This window comes from Silurus aristotelis, assembly GCF_946808225.1.
Source record: "Silurus aristotelis genome assembly, chromosome: 10".
NCBI lineage: Eukaryota > Metazoa > Chordata > Actinopteri > Siluriformes > Siluridae > Silurus > Silurus aristotelis.
Genome location: NC_139583.1, coordinates 11,665,919 through 11,684,918, shown reverse-complemented (window position 1 = coordinate 11,684,918; position 19,000 = coordinate 11,665,919). Strand labels below are relative to the sequence as shown.

Genomic DNA, 19,000 nt, shown 5'->3' with positions numbered 1-19,000 from the left:
CTTTTTTTAATCAAATTTTATTTATCTAACTTTATTTTTATTCACAGTTTCCTGCTTGTTGATTTTTGGTAAACTCAGTAAGAAGGAGTGTGCTAAAGCTTAAATGCGCTTCACTATACCTATTGTGTATATAAAATTCTGCAGCTGCACAACACACATGGGCAGATTCATGTTTAACAAAGTCTGAATAATTATCATGGACAACAGATCAAATAAAAATGAGGTATATTAAAAAAAATAATAATAAATCTAACTATTTTATATGCATACAGAATTCTCTTGCGTGAACCTTGCGGCCAAGCATATTGATACATATAAAAATGGGCATTAAACTGGAATATAATCCCCAAAACAGAGCAGTTTAAAGCTTAAACATTTGCAGAAAAATTTGCTGATTTTAATTTTTGTCTAAGCCACAAACAAGAGGGTACATTAGAAATGTTGCTAGAAGAGGATCTGGATGATGAAGTACCTTAATACAGTGTAACCAAGAAACTATTCATTATAACATATCATGACATAAGTCCAGTATTTTGTAACATTATGGTAGTAGTGAGTTAGATTATAAAACAAAACATGGAACTATACTGCACATAAGAGCTTTTATCTGCTTTGTGGAGTAGCTAAAGAATTTATGATTTATCCACCTCATGCTCTACATCATTTAGTGTTGTGTGAGTCTTACTTGGTCATGAAGGCTCCGGTCTCACAGCGTAGTCGTGCTGCCTCAGGGAACAACAGCTCTGGACTATGCAGAATGTCAACCAACACAGAGAACTCAGCCTGGACCAGTGGACTGAACTGCTCCTTCAGATATTGCACTACTCCCTAACACACACACACACACACACACACACACACACACACACACACACACACACACACACACACACACACACACACACACACACACACACACACACACACACGTCACACAAAGGCATGTCATAGAACATGTGATCGTACTTACACAAGCACGAGCTCTGTTTGTTAGATCACAAATTAGGGTTCATGGTTTCGGAGAGACAAGATGCTGCAAACATTTTAACCCAAAAATCTGCTTGGGAGCTAAAGTTTTTAAACCGAATGCAACCGAGTCATGCAGCGTACCTGCAGTTTTTCGATTATGTTCTTGTAGTCCGGCGTCCCAAGCATTTCTTTGCGAGGTCTCTGACGAGCCGAAAGCCTCCAGTCTTTAGCAGCGCGCTGTACCATATTGGTATGAGACTTCTGATACAGAAAGTTCACCTGTCCATCCAGGTCAACTGGTAGAGCTATGCTCCGACTCTTAGCTGTGAGGAATGAATAGAAACCCAATCAAATGTTTTTCTTTCTTATTCATTTCATTCCTCCATCTTCAGAGAGAGCTTCATCCTGCTCAGGCTCAGACTTATGGATCTAGAATTTCAATGATTACTGCAAATGATAATTTGGCTACTGTTGCTACTCATTTTTTATGAATTGTAAATAACGTTTTATTTTGAAGCTGCTCATTTTGTATGACTGACAGACAACGTGGGTTAAAAATATTTAGGTTATTAGAGTTAAGGGTTTATATGTAATAAACCAAAAGATGCTGCCTCACATAACATAAGCAGTGGAATTTCCAGGACAAACAACGGACACACTAATACAGCAGTGTGCTCAATTTGTTTGGTAAGATTGCTTCGGTGAGTTGTGATAACTCACCCACATCAGCGAGGGTCTTGATGCATGCCTCGATGTTCGTTTTCTGCAGAGCACTTAACCAGGAGCAGGTACTGACTCTGATGGCGGACTGCAACAGTCGGATAAACGTGCTCTGATGGCTCTGGAACACACAATTATAGAGAGAAAAATCAACGATGTGACTGGTAAGAATGGTTCAAATTGGTGTAGTGTTTGCAGAGCAAAGACACACATGGTTGTCGGGATGGCAGAAGAAAAACAAGGTGCGAAGAATAAGAGCATGTTTCTTGAAAAAGTGTGTGTGTGCGCACGCTCGATACCTGCAGATTAGAAGTGCTAACAGAAAACTGGGAACCAAAAAAGCCTTTGACAATGGCCATAATGGTGTCAGTGACGTATTTCTCCAGCATTTGGTCAGCTCTATTTCTGTCATTTGTACCCTGGCACACCTGGTGGTGGAAGAACATGGACACACATGTAAAAACATGCACACACATCACACCTCACCCCATGATTCAATGTATTATATCTACAAAAATATAGCAGAGGTTGCTATTAAGCCATGTTGCTGTACTTACTCTAGACATGTCCACCAAGAAGTTATCAAAAAGGTTCCAAATGTGGTTGCTAGTGTAGATTTCCTTCATCTCCACTTCTGTGTCCACATAGCAGTGGTTCACAAAATTTACATAGGCAATTTTTACCTGCAAAGGAAAATCAGAGAGAACCTTGCTGTTTTCAAATGATCATGTGTGTATTAAGATGATACAGGAAACAACACACTAGGTAAAAGGCAAAAACTAATTGTTTACTGGCAAGTCCAAATTTGACTCTAACAAGAGAACTTATGTAAGATGCAGAACAAGACTGACATATTACCAGACAGCCTCACACCCACAGTTAAACATGGAGGTGGTAGATGAATGGTTTGAGACTGTTTTGGAACAGGGAAGGTTGAAGACTTGTTTGTGGTGAAATGAATACTGAACCTACATGGCTACTATTCCATACTTCAACACTATGCACTTCCATCCGGCTGCAGCTCATTGCAACCAAAGTTCACTATATAATAAGACAATGACCGTTAAATTACCTAGGTTGCATATAAACGAAAGGAACATGCATGTGTGTCTCAAAAATGTTAAAAGAATAGATGTTTAAACTTTTGACAGGCTCTGTAGTAAAGTAGATTCCTAAGCCAGAAGGAGCTAGAAAGTTCTGCCAGAAATCATAAACCTTTGTGTACTGCCGATACTCTTTGATGAATGAACACCTTGCGAATCCGATTTGAATTTATTGGCACACAAAAAACTGAAAATGTCAAAATGACAGCATACCAGTGAAAGATTGTGTCCCAACTGATGCACCTCGGCAGTGCGTTGGCACTACATACGCATCATATGCACATATTTTATACGTACATACATCCATACATACCAACGCTTCCTGTTTGATAGCATGGCATTTCTTTAATCATAATTTAACAGCTGGTTCCCTTTTTCCCACTTATTAATATGAAATAACAGTTTCACAAACTTGCATTAAATTTGGGTAAATAAAACTACTTGAGAGCCTAATCAGTGTATAAAACTGTTATGACGCACAACACTTGGGTAATTCAAAGCCTATAAGTTACAGTTACTGTATAAAAACAAAAAATATATATTATTGTAAATACCACATTACTTATATAAAGTCTGCCACAAACGATTAATAAATAAACATACCAGACAATATCCCTGTACACACTGTGACTTGCGGAGGGCTCTGTGTGTAAGGTTTGTTTACCTCAGGGATGCAGTCCTCATGAGTCACCACCTTGACAATATCGTCAAGTGGCAGCAGTGAGTTACATTTGATCTCGGTATAGACATTCTTGCCCTCAGTGCAGGCAGCCAGCAGCTCCACCAGATTGTTGTGGTAGGCCAGCGGACTGTTTTCATCGTTGTACTCTGCCCCTGTACTCATCAGCTGCAGCAGCGTGGGGAATGACGCCCGGTCATTGTAAAACACCAGGACTTCCTCACCTGCATTCACCAACTACACACACATGCACAGGTTTTTATATTTTATATACCTCTTAGTTTTTCAAATAAAGTGCATGTTAAGACAGAACACAGCTAAATTTCTGATTACTGTTTTCATTACCAAACTTCTTATGTAGCTCATTAAGTGAAAATCTTTCATTGTTTTTTTGAGTTGTGGCCTGACAAATATTAGGCAAACACCACTTATAGGCATGCAATTAAAATCAATGAATATGTAGAAAACGATACAACTATCCACTAGAATGATTAGAATATTTTACTCTTATTCAGACCAAATTGATTTCTTTTATTTCCTCTGCAAATTCTTTACATCTGAAGATTTGACCACATTATTCCTTGTCTCATCCATATTAAATGCATTCAAATTTTGCACTGATTAAAAAAATACTGCTAATGACCTATAAAGCTCAGACAGGAATCGATCCTTTTTATACAATGCCAGTATCGGAAATATCAATACTTTAGGATCGCGCCGTCTATCCCTACCGGTCATCTGGTATGTTTGGATGCTGTCGTCACCCAACTCGCTAAATGGAAACAAGTAATTCTTAAGTCTCATTATAAGTGAACAACTTTATTTGGAAATCTTAGACTTAAAGCTAAAACTCTTGTGAGATCAAATAGATCCTGGTGCTCATAATAAAAAAGATCCTTTTTCAGCACTGCTTATAATTCCACTATTCAAAGTCACCCAGCAGTGGACAGGTTCTCCTCTTGCTCATTAGGGAAAAATCTATTTTCAGATATGTGTAAAGCTGTTTTTTGACGATGTCTACTTCAGATGAATTTGAGCATATTTTAGGCATATGGTAACACATATGGACCTTACACAAAGCACATGTGGGCTCTAATTTTAAATGTGACAGATTTTTATAGATCTATTCCATGTTCACTTATTAATGTCGTTTTTTAATCTTGTGCACTTCTGTACACCGTTCGGCCTCACCTCGGTCATCACTTTGTCCTGGCACTTCTTAACATATTTGCCATCAGCCTTCACTATGGTCTGCAGAAAGCGCAGGTATGGGACACGGCGGCCGTGCGTCTCTATGCAGTGTACAAAGTGATGCACCACACGGTCGCTGATCTCGTTACACAGGTGGTAGTTGTTCTGGAAGATGTAGCGCATAGTCTTTGCCTCCAAAAGCTGTGTAAAAGAGCCAAGAAAAGCATCATGAGTAAGTCACAGCTCAACAAAAAATTGACTTTTAGATAAACACTGCCTGGGGTGCACAACATTTTAGCATATTAGAATAAATAAAACCCTCAGACACATGGCTTATTGTTACTGTACCCCGGGGCTGAGAAAAAGGTTGAGGTGTTTGTAAAGCAGAATCTGGTTCTGAGGATTATCGTTACAGAAGTTTTGCAGGAAGGTGTGAGCCAAAGTCATGATCTCTTTCATCTTTTCATCTCCCTGAAGAATATAACAAGAGTCAGGTAACTCAAACATTTAATAATAATGATAAAAAGAATAATAATATAGCAGTGACAAGAAGAATATTAAAAAAAAAAATACATATGTTAAAAGATGTCATTTGGTGTTTTTTTTCCCCCTAAATATATATATTCAGGTCCACTCACTGCCTCATAAGGGATCTGCAGCAGGTCCAGCACCACAGTGTGAGCTCCCATGTTCTTCAGCAACCTCTGCTGCTGCACACGACTCTTCTTAGCAGGGTAACAAAGTTTACTGAGACGCTGCAGGATCTATTGACCAACAAAATAGAATTTCTCAAGACCTGGTCCCAAAACATTAATTCTACTGGAAAACAACTTTTATATTCGTAGAAACATAGATATATGTTTGATGACAGCGGCACCCACGTCTTTCACAATGTTGTAGTTGTTGGCTTTGTTGCTATCTATCTGTGGCTTAATGTTTCCATCCTGCACTGGACTGAGAATTCCCACTTCCTGCCAATCACACAAACACACACAAGCTGAATAAAAAAATTAAAAAAAACAATTTCAATATTACTATAATAACGTAAGCTGTTCACATTTGCAATAGCACATTTGATCATTTTATAATTGGACTAGTTTTCATTATCACATTGTGTCATGGCAGTGCGTCTTTACAGACGGTGTGAGAATGGATCTGGAAAGATTACACCATATTTCACATTCCCTTAGGTAATATTTACTGAATATCTCATCCAAACAGGCATGCTGGTAAAAATTCTCTTGTATCTAGTGGGAGTTTTTGTGATTTTTAATTAAGTATAAATAAACCTTAGGAAAAAAAAGCAACTATGAGCCACATTCAATACACATGATGTTTAAAAGATGTCCTCGAAGAAGTAGCTTGTCTGGCATTATTAATTGAGTTATGTCTATAGATGTGTTTTAGTCATATAATGTCAATAATTAACCGCAACCTCAAAGGCCACTCATCTATAACAAGTGGATTTACGATGCTTAATGTAAATGAAAGTCAATTATACCATTCGTTGTTCTTTGTATTAACGCATAATGCAAAAATTAATTTTAACAGCAGGAGAACATCACAGTTTCTGCCACAAGGTGGCACACCTCTGCGTTTTGCTCCTTTGCCTGGGCTTCAGTGGCTTCGTCAGTGCCATAGCCTCCATTCTTCTCCACCCACAGCTCTGATTTCTCCACAGTCAGTCGCAGCTGGTCCAGATCAACCTTTATCTGTTTATAGTTTTCCACATCCTGCTCAGACACCAGCAACTGGACCTGCCAGTAGACACACGTACACACATACACAATCGATTACATGCATGCCATAAAAGAACAAAAACAAAAGAGACGATCAGGTAGAGAAAAGTATGTCAGTGTGCTTTAGACCTGCTTGAAAGCCTGAAGGACCTCAGCTCTCTGGCTGAAGTGTTTGAATAGGAGCTGCAGTGAACCTGAGACCAAAGGAGGATAGTCCTGCATAATGAGGTGAATCAGCACGCGCAGAAACGTCTTGCCTCCGTCATCGTCCAAATCCACCGAGGTCCGCTCCTTGCCGCTAGTGATAATGCAAATACCAGACCTTTAGAACACTGATACATTTTAAAATCCTCTGGTGTTTTCTTTCTCTTTTTTTTGTTATAAAACTAATTCTTAAAACTAGACATTGCAACTATTCTACACCCAGAATGTGTATCAGGTGTTATAGAACCACTAATAAATACAGGGTTAGCTAGAAGACAAAAAAAAAAAAGAATGAAAATGTTTACATATAAAGAGGCTTAGTTGCATTTATTAATATATTTATATTACATACTATACTATAATTATATTTGGAATCAAAGTGATTTTTATCACTGTCTGTTATGTCAATAGCTATGTAAGTATTTAAAAAATAAATAAATTTTCATTTAAAATAAAATATTTGTTAGAAGAAAAATATGGTTATGAACTACAGCTTCATAAGATGTCATTTTTATATTAGCTAATACTCAAGGTTTCAGTGTAAGTGACAGAAATGAAAAGTGGTACTGTGATATTCCTACTACAAAAACCGTACATTTTTAAATAATAAATTCTAACAAGTATAATAACAATAATAAAGCCAATAGAACAACCTAACAGAACTAAGAATTCTGTTGAAAAGAGTAACTTTGTGTCCCAAAAATCTCCATACATACAGGACATCGCCTGTGACAAAGGATGTCTCTTTCATGACTAAATCAAGAGGCAGTCGCAAGGTCATTGTCAACTTTAACAGGAAACATGGCATGCCCATTACACAACACTGCTGCCAAATTTCCTAAACCAAAACAGACTGAAATGTCGCAGGCCAACCAAGAAGTGGACATCTATGAGCATTCCCTAACTAAGTCTCAAACTCTGTGATGCTGGCATACATAGTCTTCTATGTATGGCCCCCTTGGGAATACCCTGTAGTGTTCACCAGTTAGCTGACTCACCTTCCAGCAAACATATTCTCTGCTTTTTCAGCTATCTGTTCCACATTTGGCTCTACAAACACAAATAATACATATGATTCATGAAATAAATAAATGACACAAAAACACAATATGTACAGTTCAACTACAAGCTGTAGAGCCAGAAATGTGAGGAGTCTTTATCACAGAGCGTTCTCACCTGAGGGAATAGGAGGGAAATCAGCAACTGACAAACTGTTATCTGGGACACCCTGGTCCCCGAACTCCTTCTTGTAGATGGACAGAAGATAGGTGATCCAGTAGTCTAGACGCACACTCAGAATGAACTAGTATGGAACACATCAAGCATAGCACTTAATATACAATGTATTTTTTTTATATTTTTTAAAGGATATTCTACAATATACCTGTGTGTTTGTCACGTTAAGATGGAATATTTAGCGTGTACACAACTAATTGAAAATAAATAAATAAATAAATAAATTCCCGCGGCCCTGTTATTTTACGGTGCCAGATTTCTGATATGGTTTGAGCCCCTTTTTCCCCGTTACAGTAAAGAGTTCCATGCAAAGTCAAATGTCTACTTGCTCATAAACTTTATCCTATGATAAATATTCCCTCATTTTCTAATGCTAAAAGAGATGATTTTACCAACATTTACAGACCATGGACACTCACTGAATGTTTGAGGAGTATGATAGCGATTGTTTTCATGGCCTTCAGTCCAAACCCAACCCAACCTCAACGGTGTTTTCCACAACCGTCATTAAATATATCAACTGAGGCAATATGGTTTAGGGTAAATAATGATCTTCCCTTAAGTACACTTCCAGAGATTTGTAAAAGGTGTTCTGGAGATTGTAATGGCACAATTTACCACAGTAGCTCACTCTGTGTTGGTCTATCCTTTAAATTTGTCACTTGCCTATATTCCACTCAGCTATTCTAGCAAATTTACACTGATTTTACAAATACTACATAACTTTTGTACAGGGCAATTAAATAACAGAAATGGACAGGTTTGTGCTTTTTTTCTTCAAGCAGTCTAATATTCAGTGGGAAAAACAAACAAAAAAGAAGCACACCTGCAAAATCTCAATAATCCTGAGCTTGGTGTCCATCACCACCACATCCTCGCTGTCAGACAGGCCATGTGCTTTTTTCCCATGACCCGATATTGGTTGGGAGACATGGGAAAGTAGAGCACCTCTGCTCAAAACCATCTGAGTCATCATCTCACCCACATCATGGATGGTGCGCAGGACATTATTACCTACACGCACGCACGTGTGCGCACACACACACACACACACACAAAGACAAGTCAACATCTGCAGACTAAACAAAAACATCTAATCACAATTAGCCTAATATATGCCACACATATATACAATATTGCCAAAATTCTGTGAACACCTGGTCATAAATTTGGTACAATATGTGTTTTTGGAGCATCGCATTCCACATTTAATCCCAATTTGCCCCAATTCAGCCACATGGGTGTAAGTAAACTCAGGTAATGATGTAGGTGAGATGAAGAGGCCTGGGGTGCAGTCAGCGTTCCAATTCATTCCAAAGGTGTTCAGTAGGGTTGAGATCAGAGCTCTATAGCAGGCCACTCAAGAGCTTCCTCTCCAAGACATGTAAATTATATCTTAATGGAGCTCATTTTGTAAACAGGGGTCTTGCCATGATGGAAAAGGTTTGGGTTTCCAAGTTTGAAGAATGCTAAATTTAATTATAGCGCATCTAAATGCCTTCAGCATTGTGGTAACAGTTTGGAGAAGAACCGCATATAGCAGGAAAACTCACATGTCCCAATACTTTTGTCCATAAAATGTACATACATATGTAAATACACACTTAAACATGCACGTGTGTGCATTTGTTTAAACACGTATGCATATATGTAGATATAGATAGATTATACAGTATATAGATCCATATACAGATCTAAATCAATTTGGTGTGGTTTCGAAACTCATGCTTGTGGGTCTCAAAAATCAAACTTATAACAATCCTTATATTTATTAATCCCTTTTGTAAAATTTAGATAAAAGAAAAAATGGAAAACACAGGCTTCCTGCAATATAATATACTCACACATTAATATGGTTTTAAATGAACAAAGTTATGTTAAAAATAAATAAATAAATAAATATTATATATATATATATATATATATATATATATATATATATATATATATATATATATTTGCCTTTTAATTTATTGTGAAATGTTTCCTTTTGTGTGCAACAGCATTTCTTGAATTTTTTATTATTTTTTTTTTATCATAACATTTTAACTGGGAACAATCACTTTCAAACATTTCTGTCAACATTTCTTTTCCTATATTCTTGCAGTCACACTTTTGACTCTAGGGTACATACCAATGTCTCACTCAGGCCACGGATACAGATTTAACTGATTTAATGACCATAATGGGGCTTCAGTATGAAACTGCTGGATGGTGCTGTAATAGAGGTGTTTTAATAGGCATGTGGTAAATGTCTGACCTCCTTCAGGGGTTTTGCTGAGCTTGGTGGGCAGATATGTGAGCGGGTGCTGCACAACGTCCAAAATGGCCAGCAGGGTGCGAGTGAGGCACAGTAACTCGCTGAAGCTGTAGAAACCAAAGTAGACCAGATTCCTTGCCAGATTCACCACCTTAGGCAAAGAGAATGAAACATTCATTCAGCTTAAACGTCTACATACAGACTAATGAAATTAAAGCATTTGTGTGGGAAGCTGTGTGTGTGTGTGTGTGTGAGAGAGAGAGAGAGAGAGAGAGAGAGAAAAAAAAAAAAAAGAGACAAACAGGCAATATTTACATGCAAAGATTTGAAAATGACAACTTTTCGATTTCCAATAAGAATGTACTCTTAAATTAGGCATTTTGCTGAAAAGTGAGTAGAATTCTGATCCAAATCAAAGTGCAGGTCAGCGTCGGAGTAACATAACAATGAGATGTTTGTCAGAGTGGAACAGTAGATAACTGTTCAACATGGTCCCAGTTTTCAACTGGTTTTCTTGTTTTAAACCAATAAAAAAAGGATCTAAAACGTAACCCCTTTTTTAAACTGAGGGCAATCATTATTGAGATGACCGTCGTCCCACAACTTTAAGATCTGTGTAACAAGAGTTTTTTTTTTACAAAACATATGTGCGTTCTTAAGTGTGTCAAGAGACATGCCAGAGCAAGTAATCTGATTTGAAAGTTTGCACGGTGTTTCATTTGAACGAACAGATAATACAGCGGTGAAAAGAAAGAGCGTTATTAGGTGAAAGAACATTATTTGAAAAGAATTTCTAATAGAAAACAACTTCTAAATGCCTTGCCTCCAGAGTGAGCTCATTCTTCTCATCATCTGCAAAGGGTAAAGAATGGCTCACTACATCATTCAGGTACTGATCAACAAACTCCTTGGTGGGCGAAAAATTCCTCTTCATCTCCACTCTGCCTGCATCTCTGAACTCATAATCATACCTGCGGAATGATCAACATGCTCAAGACACACTAGACACAGACAAAAGGAACTGTTGAATACAAACTGATCATTTAACAAATATCAGCCAGCATGAGTGTGTAAGCATCTACTAAATCTCTCATGTGTTGTCTCCAATTCCAATTTAAAATAAGCCAATTTCTTTCTTTCATCGAGTCTTCACTCATTCAAAAGCACTTACTCCTTGACCGTGATTTTGCTGGGGATCTCGGTCCAAAGCCGTGCGTAACGAACCGGAATTACAGCCTCTTGCGGGTCACGGTCGACATGCATGTGCAGCATTAGACGGCAAAAAGAGGCACGCAGGTTATAAGGCAGAGCATCGTCGCACATGCAGCGCAGGATCAGATCCACAGGCAGCTGGCTGGAGATCTGGTTAATGGCTAGGTACTGCCGGTCCAGACACATCTTAGCAAAAAGATTCAGCTGACACCTGGAATGAAGAATGTCAGAAAGAAGAGAAAATAAAATGAACGCATAACATAGCTATTTTAAACGATTTCTGCACGCTACAAAGTGAATCACAATTGCAACTGAAATTGGTGGCAATCAGTCTTCTTACAATAATCCCCTAAATTTTGCCATTTATGGAAAATAAAATATTGCATGTACAGAATGGACTGGAAAACGGTAAGAAAGTCTAAATGTAATAAATATTGCCACACGGGTAGTGCCATGGATTTTAACATACAGTATGTTGTGTGCAACTGTAACATGTTACTGGAATAAACAATGCCACAGAGTTGAGAAAAGAGGGAACGCAGACCTGTAGTAAGTCATGCTGTCAATGTCTTCTTTGTGGTTGTTCCTGGCATCTTCCGACATGGTGCGGATTGATTTGCCATGCGGCTCTTTATTCTGGTCGATCCAATACAGCCACACCTCGTCCTCCTCACCTTCATCATTCAAGACGACTGAATCCAGAGAGCTGTCAGTCGGTTGAATCACTCTAATACAAAACAAAAATCATAAAAATCAGTATCATATCCAGGCACTGATATTCACACAGGTTAAAATAAAGGAAGAACCTTACTTAGTCTGGATGAGGATATCTGCATTAGTTGGATTCAGCATAAACTTGCAGATAAGCTCTTGTGTAACAGGGATGGCAGTTTTGTTGGACACGCACAGGTCTGAAAGGTAATCTAGAAACCTGAGAAAAAAGGCACAAGACTTTCATCAGAATGGCTTATAGTGAACCTACATGATATAAACAGTGAACAAAAAAAATTATGATTATACAATACGGACTAAATGCATGATCACAGATTCTTTTAACTTTGCATTTTGGTAACAATTCCTCCTCACACATCTCTTATTTTTATGAACTTAACTTTCTTTTGATATTTTCAGGCATACATTATTAAGATTTTGAGTGTTCTTTGGTTGATGACAAAAAATAAACCATTTGGCAGCAACACACAACAATGCATTTGGTTGAAACCAAACACTGCTCATCCTCCCAAGAACAGTGAAGCACGGTAGTGGTGGCATCATATACTTTTGTTGTTGCAAACTCGCATTGTGACCATGTACACGTTTTATCGAAATCTATAAGCAATGTAAACTGTGTACCCTTTGTCAGGAATAAATTGCCTTAACAGTTCATGTTTGTCCATGTTCAATAAAATCCAACAAAGCTTTTCAAAATGTCCTTGGGTAATCAGACCTGGGCTCACGGTTCTTGCGTAGCAGCTTGACAAAGGTCTCAATCTCGCGTGCTGTAATGTGCTTTTCCAGCAGCTTGCGGTTATTGTGAAGCAAGGCTGTGATTGTGTCCTCTGCCAGGATCTCGTAGCCGATCTGAGACTGCATTATGGAGAACTTCTTGGCAATGTACTCCTATTAGGAGAAGAACAGAGGATGAGGACTTTCAAAATCACTGGCTAAGTTTCCATCTGTGTCAAATATTTAGATTATTTTTAAGTGCCTTTTACTGTATGTGAGGGAAACTGCAACAAGAAAACTCTGAGAAGGGAAAGTACCGCTCTGATTAGGAACAAAGCATATTTCCAGGCAGGAAAAATGTTTATAGGCTGATAATCCAATAGTCACTGCATGACAATATTGTAAAAAGTATATGGTAAACCAGAGTGCTATATCTATTTCTTATACTAAATTATTCATTAAAAAAAATACAAATAAAAATATTCACATTTAAAACATACAAATTAACCCAGACTGTAATCATGAATGCTCAGGGTGGGTTTGTCCTCTTGCCTGGTTCTTGCGATAGTCCTGTTGTGAGTGTCGTAATATCCTGTAGCAGAGCTGCAGCATGTACTTGAAGGGGGCATTGCGCTGATCCCCCAGATCCTCCAGTTTCAGCATGGGCCCGTCCTCACTTTCAGCAAATGTCGCTCTCAGAATGCCAAAGATCTAACAAAACAAAGACACAAATCAAAGGCATGCAGCTGAACTGAAATTCCTCATGGAAATCAACATTAGTTTGGTCACTAAACAGAGTTTGGGCATCGCATGTTGCTATAAGGTCTACATTAATAGATTTAAGAATCACAGAATAATGGTGTAAATGTGAATGTGTACCTGTGCCAAAATGTTCTGTTCTCTCATGAGCTTCTGTCTTTCTCTGTTGGGATTGGAGATGACCACCGACAGCACATCCTGCCCATTATTTGGCAACTCACATACAAAGAAGATCAAATCCTCCAGCAGCTTCGTCACAAACCTAAATAACATAAAATCATTTATGCAACATTGAAATGAATCAGATAAAATTAAAAAAGTGTTCTTTGTTTGGAAGATACTATGTCTACATTAGTGTCTCATTCAACTTCAACCGTAAAAATGAGGTCAGCCTCTGTCAAGTGGAATGAAAATCACACTAAACTAGCTGAGTGGAACAGGGATGATCTTCCAATGTCACAAAATTAAGGAAATTATGTTCCATCAAAGCAATTGAAAATAGGTCTTACAAAATGTGCAGTTGGCTTTGTAATATTGTAAAAACATATAGCCTTTTTATAATAATCTTTCATTTTCCTAAAACTATTTTTCCACCATGCAAGTACTCTAGAGTTCCCTTAAAGCAGTGACTTGTATATACAACCTAGTACATATACATAATTCATACCTGCGATCATTTTGAGCAATTTGGCACTTTTCTAGCTTGCGCACAAATGACTCCAGAACCTTGTTGGCATCATTAGCAAAATCCAGATCTCTCACCTCGGACAGAGGTACAGAGATAATAGCAAATGCCTCCTTATCCTCCTTGATGGGACACGTTCCAATCTGCAAGAGCAGTCCAAATACAAAAAAGTTTTCATGAGCTACAGGCACATGCTAAAATACATGTGATGTATGTGGTAACTGGGATTTCATTTATATAAGTTTATGTTTAAAATTGTACTTTAAATATTGTGGCATTAAAGCGAACACTTTTTTTATTCTGGCTTTTTGGTTGCACACCTTGAGCATAACAGGTCTCTCCTCCTCAGAATCAATGGAGATGTTAGTGCTGGTCACCCAAGTGTTAGTGCACAAATTCCTCAGTCTGACGTAGGAGTTTCTGTAACACAGCATTTTTTTTTTAAACCAGGTTAATTGAGTCCAAAATACCGGAGTCAGTCATCACAAGCTGGCCACAGGAACAAAACAGCTTATGCCATAGCTGCTGTTATGAGAATCTATAATGATATACTCTTGTGTGTGCATTAGCAAGTCAAACCTGGGGACCAGGCAATCTGCTCGCTGCAGTGTGGTGGCGTCCAGCTCGAAAAGAGATGCAATGTCATTGCCATGCGGAACAGACACTAGGGTGTAAGATATCTTTTCCAGATGCCGCCTCTTCTTAGAGAACACAGAGTCTGTCTCAGCCTGGGGGAAGACCACAGACATGGTTTGTGGAGATGCCTTGAGGTCACCAAATACTGAACACACATTCATAATAGTGCAGGCTTATGCAGGCTAAGCATTAAGACGTATAATGAAATTCAAGCATGCTAGAAAACAAGCTTAGCAAAAGAAACAGCTACAGGAACTGAACGGTCAAAAAAGCTGTGAGAACTATGAGAAACAGTTCCACACAAAAAAAAAAAGTGTCCTTAACACGATCATATCTGTGTAATTTCAATTGTGCTAATACAATACGTGCACATATATAAACCCGGTTTAGTCACTGTTCATTTTCACCTCATAGCTAGTTTTCCTTCATACTGTACAGCACTGCTAGCGCTAGCTATAACTTAGACGATTAGCTTATGCTATAGCATCATAATATTAGTTAGCTTGCTAGAAAACTTAGCTACTAGTTTTAAAAATATGCAATAATATAGCCTAATCTTAACTAACTTTTGATCTAAACCTGCCTTAAGGTTTTAATTACATAATCATGAGCTTAATGTAAGTGAACTTGCTAGCAATACGGATTATTTACAATATACAAAGTTATTAAATGTCATTTAAAACAAAGTTTTTAAAGATCATTAAATGTAATTAGTAATCATTAACAAATAAATACACTTTTTTTGTGGGTTTTTATAGCGATAAGTGCTGCCAGAATGCAAATGTAAATTGTGTCTCACTGATAACATTTACAAATAGGACATTTTAAACATGGGCAGTGTCCTTCACAAAATGACAATGTGTGCATTGTTCAGATAACCTTATTTTTAAAAACTACTATTCCGAACAATTGAAATAAATCATATTTGTTCGCATTGACGTGTAAATCCATTTAACATCTTGTTATATGAGAATGTTATAATTTTTTTTAATACATTTTTTTGGGTACCACAATATTCACTGTTACCACATTCATTTTTAGGAAATATTTGAAAGTTTCTACAGAACTCACTTGTTCAATAGTAAGTTGCGTCGTCCGAATTGTCTGAAGATCGTGAAAAGAAGAAAAGTAAGTTCTCTCATTTTTTTATTTATTTTTTTTTATTTGCAATCAATTTGTATTCTTTCATTGTTATTGACTGATGAAAGTACAATTGATAATACAACTATGCTACTTCATGTTTAAATACATTATGCAATTTTTTTAAATAATAATTTAAGTAAATCAATGGAATCTCTGTGAAAAGTCTTCATCCCATTAGCACGGACGCTAGTAGTTAACACCATATGCTAACTATATACTATTACTAACAGACTATATCATATTCTGATAATGAACACATTTTTTAATAGTTTTATACATGCTTGTTTTGATTTACTATTGAAAACTGATCTGAAAAAAGCTTAACTGTACACAAATTACAAAAGCAAAACGGCACCACAAATATCGAATAACATATATAACTTCTACCTAGCAAAAATGTTATACAGTAATATGCACACCATTATAATCTAGATTTGTTCTTAGTCCACATGAGCAATGCTTTCATTCCTCAGCCTCTCTGTGTGCATCCGTTTTTCTCTGGTTCAAATACAGACCGCAGTAGATACCACGTCTCCCACAGGGCATCCCAGACTCAGACGTTATGTAAGCGGCCCCCTCCATGCACAGGAATGAGTCAAGCGAGGGAGTAAGTGTTTCTGCATGCAGGTGTGAGTGTGCATCTGGATTCGAAGGAAATGAATACCCACTGTAGCTGAAAATGTACAAAAGAGGAAAGACGACCGTAGAAAATTTTCCGAGAGTGTTGGAAACAAGCTGTGTGTGTGTGTGTGTGTGTGTGTGTTCTACAGCGTGATTAAGATTGAGAGATAGAAAGAAGAAGAAAAAAAAAGCACTGATGGTGTGAGACTGTGCAGAGGAAGTGCTGAGGTGCAGAGCTGTAAAAACTGCAAGCAGGACCCACACACTAAAATTAAACCCCCCTTCTAAAGCAAAGCTACACGACATACACTTCAAACATCATGCCTAATAAAGTCATCTACTTGTGCCGGAAAAGAAACAAACAAATAAACTTGGAAAAACTGATGCATGACCTCCACTTCAGTATAATTTACCTCTGATTTTGTATCGACATTCTCATCTCGATAATCAGGATTCACCTAAAGCAAACAAACACATTTACAAATTTAAAAAAGATGCTATTGATATGACAGGAGTGACGATTGCATTGAGAACACTGCCATCTGCAGCATATGACCTGAAAGCACAATTTTCCAAATTTGACATTTTATAAACAAGACTCATAATATACCACATAATACCACAGAAGAGGCCAAATATATTGAGGAAAAAATTACATTTAACAGCTCTCCAAATTATTTGCAGACTAAAGTTGTGAGCAGAGTAACTACACCAATAAATCACAGGTTGTAGACTGTACATTAAGCAGTTGCGGTAATGTGCGTACAACAATGCACAGTCATAAGTAAAGCCATACATAAATAAAGTGGCAATACATGTGGGCACGAATGTGCAGTAATGTCGAACGTAAAGTTTAGTCCTGCAATATGCAAAAACATTGAGCAAGAACATTAAATAAACTGCTGTTCCTAAGACAGGCTACTGACTGAAGATTAAAGGGTGATTAATGAGTAAATAAAACAACAAATTAACATTTAGATGTGTACCTCTGCAGCCAGGTATTTTCCTGTTGCCAAGTGTTTAAAGCGGAAAAGGCTGTTCCACTGGCCAGCTCCTCCTCTACAGGGATCATAATGTACCACCTAATTAAAACATATCAAAAACAAAGATCCATTAAAAAAAAAAAAAAAAAAAAAAAAAAAAAAAAAAAACAGAACAGAACAGAACAATCACAAAAATATATGATGCTTTTGAATAGAGCTTAGCTTTTACCTCCACTTCCCAGAGTGCCTTGGAACTGGTGGCAGAGGTGGCTGACTGGCGCAGGGTGGTCCTCAGGAAGACGTACTGCTGTCGCTTGTAGTCATCACAGGTAAGAAACTTCTCCTGTTCTGCATGGAACAACCTCACAACATCTCCCTTAAATGAAATGTCAAGAAAGAGCATGTTATTTACTGTCTTTCAATGGGGGAAAAAAAAAACATGTAAAAAAAAAAGTAAGAAGGAGAGCTCACCCCTTTTAAAACATCATCTCTGTAATCACTAAACTTCATGAAGAGTGTGACCTTCCAACTGGTATTACAGTTTACAGCATTCACCTGGCCCACACACACACACACACACACACACACACACACACACACACACACACACACACACACACACACACACACACACACACACACACACACACACACACACACACACACACACACACACACACACACACACACACAAAGTAAAGTCAGTATTATAGAAAAGTCTGGTATGTGCAGATACAGCACATACTTTACTCTTCTGGGCCTTCTGTATTTGTTTAACACGAATTCCACAGAAACAGGAGCCCCTGATGCCTCAGGTCCAGTTTTACTCAAAGCTTATGTGCAAAAAGATGCAGTTAAAACTCTGTAATCCCCACAAAAACGCAGGCAATTTGATTTATTTATTCGGCAGGAGGTTCAGATGCTTGTGCATTTCAAAACAAACAAAACATCCGTTTCGCGGTTTGCCTTGGTAACTCTGTACCTCTAGACTCGTTTATCGTGGAATTTATGCAAACAGATTCAATTGGGCTTGGAACGTGATTACGCCATCTGAAAGTCATTTCAAAAACTTGTCGCGCCTAATTTTAGTTTATTTATTTATTTATTTTTAGCATGAAACCACTTACTACTACATTCACTAAACCTGTTCTACCGAACTCAAAACCACACAAGAAAAAGAAAATTGAATTGCTGTTGTACCAAAAGACTGATATTGAGTAACTGATACTGGTTGATTGATTAATTTTCTGTAAGAGTAGCTCAGGTATTGTAGCTGCAAAAGAAATCACTCGTGTACATTAATACAGTACAGTATTTTTTTTTTTTTTAAAACAACTGATATGGTGTTATTTTCAGGGAACAGGGTGCGAATGCTTATACAGGGTGTAGTTACTTTGCAACGATTTACGTCCTG

At 37.6% G+C, this 19,000-nt stretch overlaps 1 protein-coding gene across 2 annotated transcripts in view; it reads right to left on the bottom strand.

Moving 5' to 3' along the window:
* itpr2 (inositol 1,4,5-trisphosphate receptor, type 2) overlaps positions 1–19,000 on the bottom strand; it is a 98,595-nt gene that overhangs the window by 55,999 nt on the left and 23,596 nt on the right. The window contains exons 7-37 of one of the 2 annotated variants that reach the window (XM_083552008.1): positions 18,058–18,141; positions 17,816–17,962; positions 17,590–17,685; positions 17,017–17,061; positions 15,911–15,943; positions 14,783–14,931; positions 14,524–14,623; positions 14,186–14,346; positions 13,639–13,780; positions 13,312–13,470; positions 12,761–12,933; positions 12,125–12,244; positions 11,858–12,040; positions 11,273–11,524; positions 10,925–11,072; positions 10,102–10,252; positions 8,668–8,855; positions 7,782–7,908; positions 7,604–7,655; positions 6,531–6,699; positions 6,252–6,419; positions 5,544–5,633; positions 5,301–5,426; positions 5,011–5,133; positions 4,663–4,863; positions 3,457–3,708; positions 2,247–2,372; positions 1,989–2,117; positions 1,690–1,810; positions 1,111–1,292; positions 686–828 (exon numbers count right to left, since the gene is read on the bottom strand). In XM_083552008.1, coding sequence (XP_083408134.1) covers positions 686–828; positions 1,111–1,292; positions 1,690–1,810; positions 1,989–2,117; positions 2,247–2,372; positions 3,457–3,708; positions 4,663–4,863; positions 5,011–5,133; positions 5,301–5,426; positions 5,544–5,633; positions 6,252–6,419; positions 6,531–6,699; positions 7,604–7,655; positions 7,782–7,908; positions 8,668–8,855; positions 10,102–10,252; positions 10,925–11,072; positions 11,273–11,524; positions 11,858–12,040; positions 12,125–12,244; positions 12,761–12,933; positions 13,312–13,470; positions 13,639–13,780; positions 14,186–14,346; positions 14,524–14,623; positions 14,783–14,931; positions 15,911–15,943; positions 17,017–17,061; positions 17,590–17,685; positions 17,816–17,962; positions 18,058–18,141 — 4,340 coding nt within the window. The remainder of the gene's footprint in view (positions 1–685; positions 829–1,110; positions 1,293–1,689; positions 1,811–1,988; positions 2,118–2,246; positions 2,373–3,456; positions 3,709–4,662; positions 4,864–5,010; positions 5,134–5,300; positions 5,427–5,543; positions 5,634–6,251; positions 6,420–6,530; positions 6,700–7,603; positions 7,656–7,781; positions 7,909–8,667; positions 8,856–10,101; positions 10,253–10,924; positions 11,073–11,272; positions 11,525–11,857; positions 12,041–12,124; positions 12,245–12,760; positions 12,934–13,311; positions 13,471–13,638; positions 13,781–14,185; positions 14,347–14,523; positions 14,624–14,782; positions 14,932–15,910; positions 15,944–17,016; positions 17,062–17,589; positions 17,686–17,815; positions 17,963–18,057; positions 18,142–19,000) is intronic. The other variant, XM_083552009.1, reaches the window with a different exon arrangement.